At 40.4% G+C, this 14802-nt stretch overlaps 1 protein-coding gene across 1 annotated transcript; it reads right to left on the reverse strand.

The window, feature by feature from the left end:
• Positions 1 to 5004: 5004 nt before the first annotated feature.
• LOC115125718 (GTPase IMAP family member 7-like) lies at positions 5005 to 13153 on the reverse strand. Its single transcript, XM_029655259.2, is given in 4 exon segments — positions 5005 to 5750; positions 5753 to 5887; positions 6008 to 9963; positions 12503 to 13153. Coding segments are annotated over 3 exon segments (732 nt in total). The 5' UTR covers positions 6027 to 9963; positions 12503 to 13153; the 3' UTR covers positions 5005 to 5172.
• Positions 13154 to 14802: the final 1649 nt, after the last annotated feature.

Consider the following 14802-nt stretch of genomic DNA (forward strand, 5'->3'; position numbering starts at 1 on the left):
TATAGTCTAACTAGTACAGGGCATAGGGAGATGGAGATATAGTCTAACTAGTACAGGACATAGGGAGATGGAGATTTAGTCTAACTAGTACAGGGCATAGGGAGATGGAGATTTAGTCTAACTAGTACAGGGCATAGGGAGATGGAGATATAGTCTAACTAGTACAGGGCATAGGGAGATGGAGATATAGTCTAACTAGTACAGGGCATAGGGAGATGGAGATATAGTCTAACTAGTACAGGGCATAGGGAGATGGAGATATAGTCTAACTAGTACAGGGCATAGGGAGATGGAGATATAGTCTAACTAGTACAGGGCATATGGAGATGGAGATATAGTCTAACTAGTACAGGGCATAGGGAGATGGAGATATAGTCTAACTAGTACAGGGCATAGGGAGATGAAGATATAGTCTAACTAGTACAGGACATAGGGAGATGGAGATATAGTCTAACTAGTACAGGGCATAGGGAGATGGAGATATAGTCTAACTAGTACAGGGCATAGGGAGATGGAGATTTAGTCTAACTAGTACAGGGCATAGGGAGATGGAGATTTAGTCTAACTAGTACAGGGCATAGGGAGATGGAGATATAGTCTAACTAGTACAGGGCATATGGAGATGGAGATATAGTCTAACTAGTACAGGGCATAGGGAGATGGAGATATAGTCTAACTAGTACAGGGCATAGGGAGATGGAGATATAGTCTAACTAGTACAGGGCATAGGGAGATGAAGATATAGTCTAACTAGTACAGGACATAGGGAGATGGAGATATAGTCTAACTAGTACAGGGCATAGGGAGATGGAGATATAGTCTAACTAGTACAGGACATAGGGAGATGGAGATTTAGTCTAACTAGTACAGGGCATAGGAGATGGAGATTTAGTCTAACTAGTACAGGGCATAGGGAGATGGAGATATAGTCTAACTAGTACAGGGCATAGGGAGATGGAGATATAGTCTAACTAGTACAGGGCATAGGGAGATGGAGATATAGTCTAACTAGTACAGGGCATAGGGAGATGGAGATTTAGTCTAACTAGTACAGGGCATAGGGAGATATAGTCTAACTAGTACAGGGCATAGGGAGATGGAGATATAGTCTAACTAGTACAGGGCATAGGGAGATGGAGATTTAGTCTAACTAGTACAGGGCATAGGGAGATGGAGATTTAGTCTAACTAGTACAGGGCATAGGGAGATGGAGATATAGTCTAACTAGTACAGGGCATAGGGAGATGGAGATATAGTCTAACTAGTACAGGGCATAGGGAGATGGAGATATAGTCTAACTAGTACAGGGCATAGGGAGATGGAGATATAGTCTAACTAGTACAGGGCATATGGAGATGGAGATATAGTCTAACTAGTACAGGGCATAGGGAGATGGAGATATAGTCTAACTAGTACAGGGCATAGGGAGATGAAGATATAGTCTAACTAGTACAGGACATAGGGAGATGGAGATATAGTCTAACTAGTACAGGGCATAGGGAGATGGAGATATAGTCTAACTAGTACAGGGCATAGGGAGATGGAGATTTAGTCTAACTAGTACAGGGCATAGGGAGATGGAGATTTAGTCTAACTAGTACAGGGCATAGGGAGATGGAGATATAGTCTAACTAGTACAGGGCATAGGGAGATGGAGATATAGTCTAACTAGTACAGGGTATAGGGAGATGGAGATATAGTCTAACTAGTACAGGGCATAGGGAGATGGAGATATAGTCTAACTAGTACAGGGCATAGGGAGATGGAGATTTAGTCTAACTAGTACAGGACATAGGGAGATATAGTCTAACTGGTACAGGGCATAGGGAGATGGAGATATAGTCTAACTAGTACAGGGCATAGGGAGATGGAGATATAAGGTATGCAAAGGGAACATTGGCCCATATAACCTATTTTGCTGGATAGAACCTCACTGTACTGCAGATGTAAATGAGATGTTAGCTAAATCTGTTGCCATGTATCACTTCTCACTTCTGAGACATGTTTTGTGTTACATTGTCCCTGTTCATAGAAACTTAATAAAGCACAATAAATATGTTATACTGTTATTGTATCCTACAATAAGATTGACACCTTGGGGGTTGAACAAATATTTAGCTGTTTTTGTTATGATTTGTGTGTGATCATCACTTCCGCCTGTCGTCGGAAGGAGTGGACCAAAGCACAGCGTGAAAAGTGTTGATCACTTTTATTAACAAAAACACTCGAATAAAGTAACAAAACAAAAGCAAACAGTTCTATCAGGTAACAGCGACTAAACAGAAAATAACTACCCACAAAACACAGGTGGGAAAAAGGCTGCCTAAGTATAATTCCCAATCAGAGACAACGATAGACAGCTGCCTCTGATTGGGAACCAAAAACAAAGAAACAGATAACATAGAATGCCCACCCCAAATCACACCCTGACCTAACCAAACAGAGAAATAAAACGGCTCTCTAAGATCAGGGCGTGACAATCACTGGAAAATGTTGTTGTCCTGAGTTACATTTGATCAGGAATAACAGACACCTGAAAAGGATGGGAGGAACTCACAAATAAAGTATTACTTAGATGTATTATTAACACTCAAAATGGACACATTTCAGCCATCAAGCATTTGTCAAGCACATTTCCCTGAGGTACATAATGTAATGAATGACTTCATCCATGTGATAATTCTGTATTGTGTTATTGTTATGACCTCACAGAACCATGGCTCTCATAATTGAAAGAAAGCTTCATTATCCACTATGCGCCACCGTCAATGTATTCCCTCATGTTGTTTAAACATAGAAACTTGATACATTATGGACACTTTTGAGTCAACACAGACGTGAATAGAGGGCAGGGAGTTCTAATGCAAAGACACATTTTCTATGAAGTCATGTGACTTAGGCTGCTAAATCACACTCAAATAGATGACAGCATAACAGGAAGGGTAGACCTAAAGGAGAAAGAACATTGTTGTACGGTGAATGCTTTGACCATACTGGTATTATGAGTTAAAAAATCAAGTTGTGTCTAGAGGGCAGGAAGGTATTAAGCAAAGACACATTTTAAATGAAATCATGTGCCTGCTCCACTACGATGACTGGTTTCTACAAGAGGGGATATGGTGTAGAAACAGTCATTTCCTCTTCTATTCTCTGTGCTTTGAGTCATAGTCTTTCCCCTCCCCCTAACAGTATCAATGGTGGGCGTCTTAATGGTGACAGGGGCAGGAAGTTGCTCCCCTGCTCAGACGATGGATGGCTCAACTAAGGTTTCGTGCCACATTATCGACTCTGCAGTAGCTGACCTCTGACCTCACCTACTAAGAAAATGACCTCAATAAGAGCATTTTTACTTTAGCATTTGGAAGTTACATGCAACAAAACATTATTTATACAAATAAATCTATTAATATGGTTTTTGAACACTAACATATGTTTGTAAGATTGATAGCTGTGCTTTTAGTTTACAGTCGATGCATCTTGTTGCCAATCGGCATTTCTCAACGAGTTCATAGCACGTGAATGTATGCAACTGGTAATTCATTACCACCTTCCCACTTGGCTATGAATGCAGAATCAGGTTGCTTTCCCCTGCTCAGATTTACATGCATCATAAATTACAGTCAATTCGGAAAATAATCCAAATTCCAATTGAGTAATTCTCCTTATTGAAAGGCATCGAATATAGAAATTGATTTCAGTGTACTTCCTGAATTGACTAGAATGGAAATGGATTGATCCCAAAACTGACTGATAGAGAAGAGAGTGAAAGATGGCCTTGCCTTTCCTATAAACCTGGGAAAGGGGCCTGAATACATTTTAACTGGACCCCTAAGGCAGCCAAGCTCTTCAGCCATGCTAGAGAACACCACATATGAACTGATTTCTCCTCTCACAATTTACAGGACAGGATGTTCAGAAATGTCCTCTAGCATTACTACTAACAGCATGAATATACGTTTGATTTATTACCCTCAGTTATTACCATAAATACATGCTTGGGTATTGCATATTTGAGGGTCAATCATTTAATATTTACCTGAATTAGGTTTGGGTTAATTACTGCCAGTCAGGCTGAATTAGCTAGCTATATATCCCTCTCCTTTATAGTTGGTATAAGACAGCTACCATTATTCATCAGGAGAAGGCTGAACGATGAATGACTAATTATAAATAGTTCATATTAAGTTATTTCATGGATATTTCATGACACTAAGATAAATGGCCTCTGAAAATACCACTTAACCACTTGTTTTGTTGAATCCATCAGGTATTGTCAAATAAACATTATAAACTGGGTGGTTTGAGCCCTGAATGCTGATTGGCTGACAGCTGTGGTATATCAGACCGTATACCACAGGTATGACAAAACATTGGTTTTTACTGCTCTAATTACGTTGGTAACCAGTGTATACTAGCAATAAGGCACCTCTGGGGTTTGTGGTATATGGCCAACATACCACAGCTAAGGGCTGTATCCAGGCACTGCGCGTTGTGTCCGGCTTAAGAACAGCCCTTAACCTGGTAAAATAGCCACACACCCTCGTGCCTTATTGCTTAAGTATACAATGGCTGCTAATTTTCACGGACATTGTATTAATGCTGTAAAAATATTGCTTTTGTAGCATCCTATAAAAATATATCATAGAATATAATATACATTAGCATGAGATTAATATTGCATTATGTAAGCAAGCATTATGCAAAAGGCTATCAACACAAGCATTATCTGTATCATTGTCTTTGTATGGTAGATATTACAGATGTTAGAACTGTTATAGGTTAATGTGCAACATAAGTGCTCAGATGCTGGCTGCTGTTGTATTTGCAGAGTATCATGTCCAGAGTCCATGTGAAATCATTTACAGTAAAATGGCTGCTCAATCTCAAAATGGCTGCCCACACCAAGGAGTGATAGTTATGAAGTCTATCATTAACTTCATAATGACACCATGCCAACCCTCACTGCCACTGCTCTGCTCTTTTACAACATGTTTGTGTAGAACATCAGTGTGTGGTACAGCGTTCAGCAGATTTTCTAACGAATTCAACAACAATATTTTTCTTGTCAAAGTATTTCTCTGCCTTCTCTCCTTTTTTAGCAAGTCTTTGTCCTCTCCTATGTGTTTCACTTGACCCTGCAGGTCATCGATCTCGTTCTGTTTTTCTTGTATATCAGAGTCTTTCAGATCCAGTGCCTTCATTACTCGCTCTAATTCTGACCAGGTCATCCTTCTCTTTCAGCTCTTTTTCATACCCCTGTTTCAGTTCTTCCTCTCTCCTCTGTATGGCTCTCTGCACTTTTTGGTACATGTCATTGGTGTAACACCTCCCTTCATTCTCCTTCACCATGGCTGTAACTTTGTCCATCAGCTGCTTTACTTGCTCACGGTTGTCTGTGTTCTCATTGTTGAAGACGTGGTGTCTGTTTCCACATGTCTCAATGAGCTGCTGTAGACCTTCACCAGCCGCCTGGATAAAGTCCTCAATGCTTTTCTTATTTTTCTCCAGTGTGTCTCCATGGGTGAAGAGAATCATGGTGTGTCTCACTGCTGCTTCTCCAAAGATGTTCCTGATCCTTGCAACAGCGTTGTGGTCTTCCTCTGTAAAACGACCAAGGGCAATAACAAGCAGGAAGACATGGGGTCCAGGAGAGGAGAGGGCGATACACTCCACCAGTTGGGTCCTCACTGAAGACTCTGAGAGTTGAGTGTCAAAAAGACCCGGGGTGTCAATTACTGCAATGCCCTCTCACTGCTCCTATCACATTGTTTGGTCACAGACTCTGCAGCAAAATCTACTTTGAACTCAGTTCTCCTCAGGATGGTGTTTCCTGATGCACTCTTCCCTGCTCCAGTCTTCCCCACCAGAACAACCCTCAGATCGAAAACTACAAATCAAACAAACATCATTTTAATTCAAGCCCATAAAATCCACCTTATTGTTTTACTGTATGTGTGTGTGTGTTAATTAACACCTATATTTTTTAATCAAACTAGGCCTAACTTACATTGTAAAGGAGACCTCATGCTGGCTCTTCTCTCATTTCTGCTTGAGCTCGCTGTAATATAATTAACAAGTATGCATCAACATATTGCTAAAGACATCACTTAGACAAATCACAATTCAGATAGGATTAATTGAAAATAAAAAGTAAACAGCTGTAACGGCAGATTTCCTCCTCTTCGTCTGAAGAGTGTAGCAGGGACCAAGACGCAGCGTAGTTAGTGTTCATCATGTTTAATAACGACAAAACCGTGAACACTACAAAATACAAAACAACAACTGTGGCAAAACAGAAACAGTCCTATCTGGTGCATAGAACACAAAGACAGAAGACACCCCCCCACAAACCCAAACACAAAACAGGCTACCTAAATATTGTTCCCAATCAGAGACAATGACTAACACCTGCCTCTGAGTGAGAACCATATCAGGCCAAACATAGAAAGGTGAAAACTAGACACACAACATAGAATGCCCAGAATGCCCAGCTCACGTCCTGACCAACACTAAAACAAAGAAAACACAAAATAACTATGGTCAGAACGTGACAACAGCACAAAACAACTGTCAGTGTATTTTGGCCTGTATACCCAGGCAGTTGCACAGTCAACCAGAGCAAGAGCTCATTTGCAGTTGGATTTTAATGTTTGAGCCTGAATGCAGGCTATTATATGTTTAGGAAAATGTTTCTTAACGAATGATCAGTGAGTAAATTAAATGGGTAGGTAAACACCTGGTAGGTAAAATTCTAATTTAGTAAGGGACTGTTGTCACGCCCTGACTTTAGTTATATTTGTTTTCTTTATTTTTTAGTTAGGTCAGGGTGTGACAAGGGTGGTTTGTTTAGTTTTTGTATTTGTCTAGGTTTTTTTTCTTGTCTAGGGGTGTTGTCTATCTATGGGGATTTGGAATGGTCTAGGGGATTGTAGGTTTACGGTGGCTCGAATTGGTTCACAATCAGAGACAGCTGTTTCTCGTTGTCTCTGATTGGGGAGACTATTTAGGTTGCCATTTTCCATGTTGGTTTTGTGGGTAGTTGTTTTCTGTCTCTGTACCAGACAGGTTTCGTTTGTCCCGCGGTGTTATTTTTGTTCTAGTGTTCAGTGTTATTAAAAATCATGAACACGTTGCACCTTGGTCCTCTCCTTCTTTCTCAGACTAACATCGTTATAACTGTAGGCCAAAGTTATTTATTACCTTTGAAATAACATAATTTTTAGATGAAAAAATTAGATGAAATCCAACAGATCAAAATTAACATTAATCAAATTAAATCACATGTATTGATCACACGTGACAAATACAACAGGTGTAGACTATAGTGAAACGCTTACCTACGAGCCCATCCCAACAGTGTTAAAAAGTAAGACAAATATTTTCACTCAAAAAGAGTAACACAATAAAAACAATAACGAGGCTATATAAAGGAGTACAGAGTAAATGTGCTGGGGTATGAGGTAGTTGAGATGGACTTATGTTCTGTAAAAAAAAATCATTATACACCAAGGTGAGTAACAGTTAATTAAACACAGTATGGAGTCTAGTGACTTTTCAAAATGGCATGTTGTACTTTGAACATTTGGGGGGGTAAATCACCCGAATATACGCAATCCCCAACACCATTGTGAGAATAAACAATAATGTAAACCTAATGTCATCATTATGAACTTACGGTCCTGTTTTTCACATTGTGAAGTCGCCATCGCAGTCGATGTTGCCTGAAATTCCAAAATGTATGAACGAATTTGTTGGATTAGTCTTTAGTCATGTGCATAGTGCTGCCTAGTACAGTTTGAGATGAGCATGAAAGCCACAATCTGTAACTCGTTTTCCAGGCTAACACGGTGCCTGCCCGGACCACCTCTCTCCACGGTAAGCACGGGGAGTTGGCTCAGGTCTCCTACCTGACTTAGCCACACTCCCCGTGTGCCTCCTCCAATAATTTTTTGGGGCTGCCTCTCGGGCTTCCTAGCCAGCCGTGTTCCTTCGTAACGCCGGTTCCCTTTTCCTACTGCCTCCGTTCTCCTGGCTGCCTCCACCTCCACCAGGCAATCCCTTCCAGCCAGAATCTCCTCCCATGTGTAACATCCCTTGCCGTCTAGAATGTCCTCCCATGTCCATTCCTCTCGAGATTTCAGCCGCTGCTGCTGCTGCTGCCCGTTACCACGCTGCTTGGTCCTTTGGTGGTGGGTTATTCTGTAACGCTCGTCTTCCTCCTCTTCTGAGGAGGAATAGTAGGAAGGATCGGAGGACCAAGATGCAGCCTGGTAAGTTTCCATATTTTAATAAAGCAAACTGAACACTGAACAAAACAACAAAGTGAAACGAACGAAAAAGTCCCATATGGTTAGACACAGCCACAGCCACAGGAACAGGAACAATCACCCAACACCCACAATGACAAAACAGGCTACCTAAATATGGCTCACAATCAGAGAGCACGACTGACACCTGCCTCTGATTGAGAACCATATCAGGCCAAACACATAGAAACAGACAAACTAGACATACAAAATGTCCACTCACATCAAACCCTGACCAAACAAAACATAGAAACATACAAAGCAAACTATGGTCAGGGCGTGACAGAACCGTGTAGTCCAGAGCTTCCATTTTTATCCATAGGTTGCTACGTGTATTTCTAGGTTGGTGTTTAGTGTACATTGACTGTAGACTGCATTGTACCATCAAACGATTGATAATGTTAATTCAGTAGCGTGATGATTATACCAGATATGTCTTCATTGTAATCTACATGGATTACATTTTCCTGAGGACAAAGTTGAGGTTCCAGGGGCTTGTTGAACCCTCATTGTTAGAGTATATATTACACTTGTTATAATTTGTAGTGCACAGTGCCCAACACACAGGAAGTAATAGTAAAAAAAGTGCATCGCTCATCATACAAACAAAACAAATAACAGGAAGGCTGTGCAAAGGTAAAAAAAATATTCCTATTCCACACCGACTTTCTCCCTGAAGACTGATTGTACATGGTACATGTTTGAATGGATGGCAAACTGGTTGAACTGATGTCTATCATTCTTGTTTGAAAAGATCAGTCAGCTGTAAATGTTATGTACAATGACAATAAGTTATAACAAATAAAGAGTTGCACACTATATATATACATTCCCAGTAATCTATTGGGTAAATCACCAATGTTTCGGCACCTTCTGAAGAATGCACAGTCAAATCAAATCAAATCAAATATATTTGTCACATACACATGGTTAGCAGACGTTAATGCGAGTGTAGCGAAATGCTTGTGCTTCTAGTTCCGACAATGCAGTAATAACAAACGAGTAATCTAACTAACAATTCCAAAACTACTACCTTATACACACAAGTGTAAAGGGATAAAGAATATGTACATAAAGATATATGAATGAGTGATGGTACAGAGCGGCATAGGCAAGATGCAGTAGATGGTATCGAGTACAGTATATACATATGAGATGAGTAATGTAGGGTATGTAAACAAAGTGGCATAGTTTAAAGTGGCTAGTGATACATGCATTACATAAAGATGCAGTAGATGATATAGAGTACAGTATATATGTATACATATGAGATGAATAATGTAGGGTATGTAAACATTATATTAATAACCTGTTAGGGCTAGGCAGAATACTGCCCCCTTTGGAGGAATTGCGTGCCCATAGTAAACAGAAAAAAAATCTGTCCAAAATTGCTAATATATGCATATAATAATTATTAATGAATAGAAAACACTCTAAAGCTTCTAAAACCGTTCAAATTATGTCTGTATGTAAAGCAGAACTCACAGGACAGCCATTCTCCCAAACTCTCTCTGTCATCAGGAAAGTTGGGCCAACTTTGATGTCATCGCGCCCACCCTTCCCAACCAGCTACGGATCTGGGAACAGGTTCTATCTCTTCAGCGAGATGTCTTCTTTCAATAGGGCGTTTCATGGTGAGAATCGCGCGTGCTTTGACCTGTTGGCGGGCAAAAGCATTGGTGTCACCTGAAAATACATGCACTTTCATGCGCGTTTTGCGCCTGGAGTTCCCTTTGTTCCAGGAATCACTACACGATACCGGTTTGTCTGTTCAAGTTGAGAATTGTTTTGCACGTATAGAACATCCTAAAGCTTGATTCTGCACTTAGTTTGACCAGTTTAGTCGACATATAATATGTAATTTTGAAGTTTTGATGCGCAACCCCTTGAATTTTGGCTGCATTTCAGCCGGAATTTGTCGCGTTTGAGAACACAAAGACACAGACTTGAAAACCAAACGCAGTTTTTGGTAAGTATGACTCCTTACACGACTTATGATCGAAGACCATCAAAGGTAAGGGAATATTTATGTGGTAATTTTGTGTTTCTGTTGACTCCAACATAGCGGAGAAATATTGCTAATGTCTGAGCGCCGTCTCAGATTATTGAAAAATGAACGATTTCTGTAACGTTAAAAATAAATTTGACAAAGCGATTGCATTAAGAAGGAGTGTATCTTTCTAACTATATGTAGAACATGTATATTTAGTCAAAGTTTATGATGTGTATTGCTGTTATCTGGCAGAGTTATCATAATTTCTCCGGACATTTGAGTAGCATTTTTTGAACATGGCCGTCAATGTAAACAGTGATTTATGGATATAAATTGCATATTATTGCAAAAAACATAAATGTACTGTATAACATGTCCTATTACTGTCATCTGATGAAGATTTTCAAAAGGTTAGTGAATTATTTTTCTTTTAATCCTGCTTTTGTGATTGCATCTTTTGTTCGACAAATATGGCTATTTAAATTAGCCGTATCTTTGGTGGTTTGACATAAATATGTGCTATGTTTTCGCCGTAAAACATTTTAGAAATCTGACTTGCTGGGTAGATGAACAAGGTGTTTATATTTCATTTGAGCTATTGGACTTGTTAATGTGTGGAGGTTAAATATTTCTAAGAATATTTTTGCATTCTGTGCGCCACTGTTTCAGTTGAGCAGGGGGGGTGGTACCCCTTGGGGAACGTGGGGAACGTGGTAGCCTGAACAATTTTTAAGTAGCATTGTTTAAAGTGGCTAGTGATATATTTTACATCAATTCCCATCAATTCCCATTATTAAAGTGGCTGGAGTTGAGTCAGTGTGTTGGCAGCAGCCACTCAATGTTAGTGGTGGCTGTTTAACCTCATAGTCCGAGCCATCCCGGATCCGGTATCGTGACTACAGCCTCAAGCTCATTACCATAACGCAACGTTAACGATTTCTAAAAATCGCAAATGAAATGAAGTAAATATGCCTGCTCTCAAGCTTAGCCTTTTCTTAACCTGTTGCTCCTACCCTCTACTTTTTTGAACATTTTGTTAAAAATCGCGCAACATTTCAGCGCCCTGCTACTCATGCCAGGAATATAGTACGTTCATATGGTTAGAATGTGTGGATAGAAAACACTCGGACGTTTTTAAAACTGGTTAAATCACGACTGTGGCTATAACATAACGTGCGTTACATCGGAAAGCGCAGGAAAACCTGATCACAGAAAATGGAAATAAATATCCTTGCGCCACTTCCAGCAATTTTTCACAGTGAACCGAATTACATAAGACCGAGGTTTCAACTCCCAACGCATCCCCATGTTGTCTAGAGTCTTGTGAATTGAATCATCTTTGATTCTTGGTTGAACCGAATCAGGGGAACCACTTACCTCCAGTCTCCGCCCAGATCATTTGGAAGAGCTCTCTTGTGAAATTTTTTCCAAGACGACAGCTAATGATTTTTACATCGCCTCCTGATGATTTTTATCGCTTATTAACGTTTACTAATACCTAAAGTAGCATTACAAACGTATTTCGAAGTGTTTTGTGAAAGTTTATCGTCTACTTTTTGAATTTTAAAAAATGACGTTGTGAAATCGCTGTTTTTTTCGTTTATCACACAGTCTACATATAACGATATCTTGGCTTTATATGGCCCGATTTAATCGAAATAAAGACCCAATAGTGTTTATGGGACATCTAGGAGTGCCAACAAAGAAGATGGTGAAAGGTAATGACTGTTTTCTATTTTATTGTGCGGTTTGTGTAACGCCGAAATGCTAATTATTTTGTTTACGTCCCCTGCTGTGCTTTTGTGTTGTAGTGTATTGGTGCATGCTATCAGATAATAGCTTCTCATGCTGTCGCCGAAAAGCATTTTAAAAATCTGACTTGTTGCCTGGATTCACAACGAGTGTAGCTTTAATTCGATACCCTGCATGTGTATTTTAATGAACGTTTGAGTTTTAACTAATACTATTAGCATTTAGCGTAGCGCATTTGCATTTTCAGAGCTCTAGTTGGGACGCAAGCGTCCCGAGTAGAGGGAAGAGGTTTTAACAACACTGTCATCTCAGATTTTCAAAATATGATTTTGAACCATAAAAAATCAATCATTTGTGTAAGAGTGTTGATGGCTAGCTTAGCATTTAGCGTAGCATTTAGCACGCAACATATTCACAAAAACCAGCAAAGGAATCAAATAAAATAATTTACCTTTGAAGAACTTCAGATGTTTCAATGAGGAGACTCTCAGTTACATAGCAGATGTCCAGTTTTTCCTGAAAGATTCTTTGTGTAGGACAAATCGCTCCGTTTTGTTACTACGCATTTGGCTACCGAAACTAACCGAAAATTCAGTCACCTAAACGTCAAACTTTTTTCCGAATTAACTCCATAATATCGACTGAAACATGGCAAACGTTGTTTGAATCAATCCTCAAGGTGTTTTGTCATATATCTCTTCATTGATATGCCGTTCGTGGAAGCATGGTTTTTCTCAGAATCCCATGGAAAAATACCAGCAGCTGAGTTTTGCGCACCAATTTCCACGTAGGACACCGTGCGGACACTTGGCAAATGTAGTCTATTATGGTCAATCTTCCAATGATATGCCTGCAAATACGTCACAATGCTCCAGACCCCTTGGGGAAACGATAGAAAGGGTAGGCTCATTCCTGTCGCATTCACAGCCATATAAGGAGATAATGAAAAACGTAGCCTCAGAAATCCTGTTCATTTCCTGGTTGCAGAAACATCTTGGTTTTGCCTGAAGCTTTTGTTCTAGGGCACTCACAGTGAAAATCTTTGCAGTTCTGGAAACGTCAGAGTGTTTTCTTTCAATTCCATGCATAGTCGAGCATCTTTTCGTGACAAAATATTGCGCTTAAAACGGGCACGTCATTTAATCCAAAAATGAAATACTGCCCCTAGAGTCTTAAGAGGTTAACAGTCTGATGGCCTTGAGATAGAAGCTGTTTTTCAGTCTCTCGGTCCCAGCTTTGATGCACCTGTACTGACCTCGCCTTCTGGATGATAGCGGGGTGAACAGGCAGTGGCTCGTGTGGTTGGTGTCCTTGATGATCTTTATGGCCTTCCTGTAACATCGGAATCAGATTGGTCGGTGAAGAATGCACAGTGAAGAAGGCACAGTGAAGATTGAACAGTGAAGAAACACGAGTGATGAAGAACCAGTGAAGAAGGACCAGTGAAGAAGGAACAGTGAAGAAACACCAGTGATGAAGGACCAGTGAAGAAGGACCAGTGAAGAAGGAACAGTGAAGAAACACCAGTGATGAAGGCCAGTGAAGAAGGACCAGTGAAGAAGAAACAGTGAAGAAACACCAGTGATGAAGGACCAGTGAAGAAGGACCAGTGAAGAAGGCACAGTGAAGAAGGAACAGTGAAGAAGGAACAGTGAAGAAACACCAGTGAAGAAGGCACAGTGAAGAAGGAACAGTGAAGAAACACCAGTGATGAAGGACCAGTGAAGAAGGCACAGTGAAGAAGGACCAGTGAAGAAGGCACAGTGAAGAAGGAACAGTGAAGAAACACCAGTGAAGAAGGACCAGTGAAGAAGGCACAGTGAAGAAGGAACAGTGAAGAAACACCAGTGATGAAGGACCAGTGAAGAAGGACCAGTGAAGAAGGAACAGTGAAGAAGGATCAGTGAAGAAGGATCAGTGAAGAAGGAACAGTGAAGAAGGGACAGTGAAGAAGGCACAGTGAAGAAGGCACAGTGAAGAATGAACAGTCATGAATGCACAGTGAAGAAGGAACAGTGAAGAAGGACCAGTGAAGAAACACCAGTGAAGAAGGACCAGTGAAGAAGGAACAGTGAAGAAGGATCAGTGAAGAAGGAACAGTGAAGAAGGAACAGTGAAGAAGGCACAGTGAAGAAGGAACAGTGAATAAGGCACAGTGAATAAGGCACAGTGCAGAAGGAACAGTGAAGAAACACCAGTGAAGAAGGAACAGTGAAGAAGGAACAGTGAAGAAGGAACAGTGAAGAAGGCACAGTGAAGAAGGAACAGTGAATAAGGCACAGTGAATAAGGCACAGTGCAGAAGGAACAGTGAAGAAGGAACAGTGAAGAAGGAACAGTGAATAAGGCACAGTGAATAAGGCACAGTGAATAAGGCACAGTGCAGAAGGAACAGTGAAGAAGGAACAGTGAAGAAGGAACAGTGAATAAGGCACAGTGAATAAGGCACAGTGCAGAAGGAAAAGTGAAGAAGGCACAGTGGAGAAGGAACTGTGATGCCGAAACGTTGGTGATTTCCCCAATAGATTGTAGAATGTACAATGTAAAGGGTTTTTAAAACTGTGGCAAATAATCGTGGCAAATTAAGGGGTTTAACCATATTATTACAGCCACTAGAGGCCACTCAAAATTAAGCCATAAAAAAGTAGAAAGAATTCATGAAGAACTGGCAAAGGGTCAAAGTTGGCCTGGCTGGAAAAAGAAGGGGGAAGAAGAAGACATTGAGAGACATTCTACCTGGTAACACTGGAGG

This window comes from Oncorhynchus nerka, linkage group LG18 (assembly GCF_034236695.1).
Source record: "Oncorhynchus nerka isolate Pitt River linkage group LG18, Oner_Uvic_2.0, whole genome shotgun sequence".
Classification (NCBI taxonomy): Eukaryota; Metazoa; Chordata; class Actinopteri; order Salmoniformes; family Salmonidae; genus Oncorhynchus; species Oncorhynchus nerka.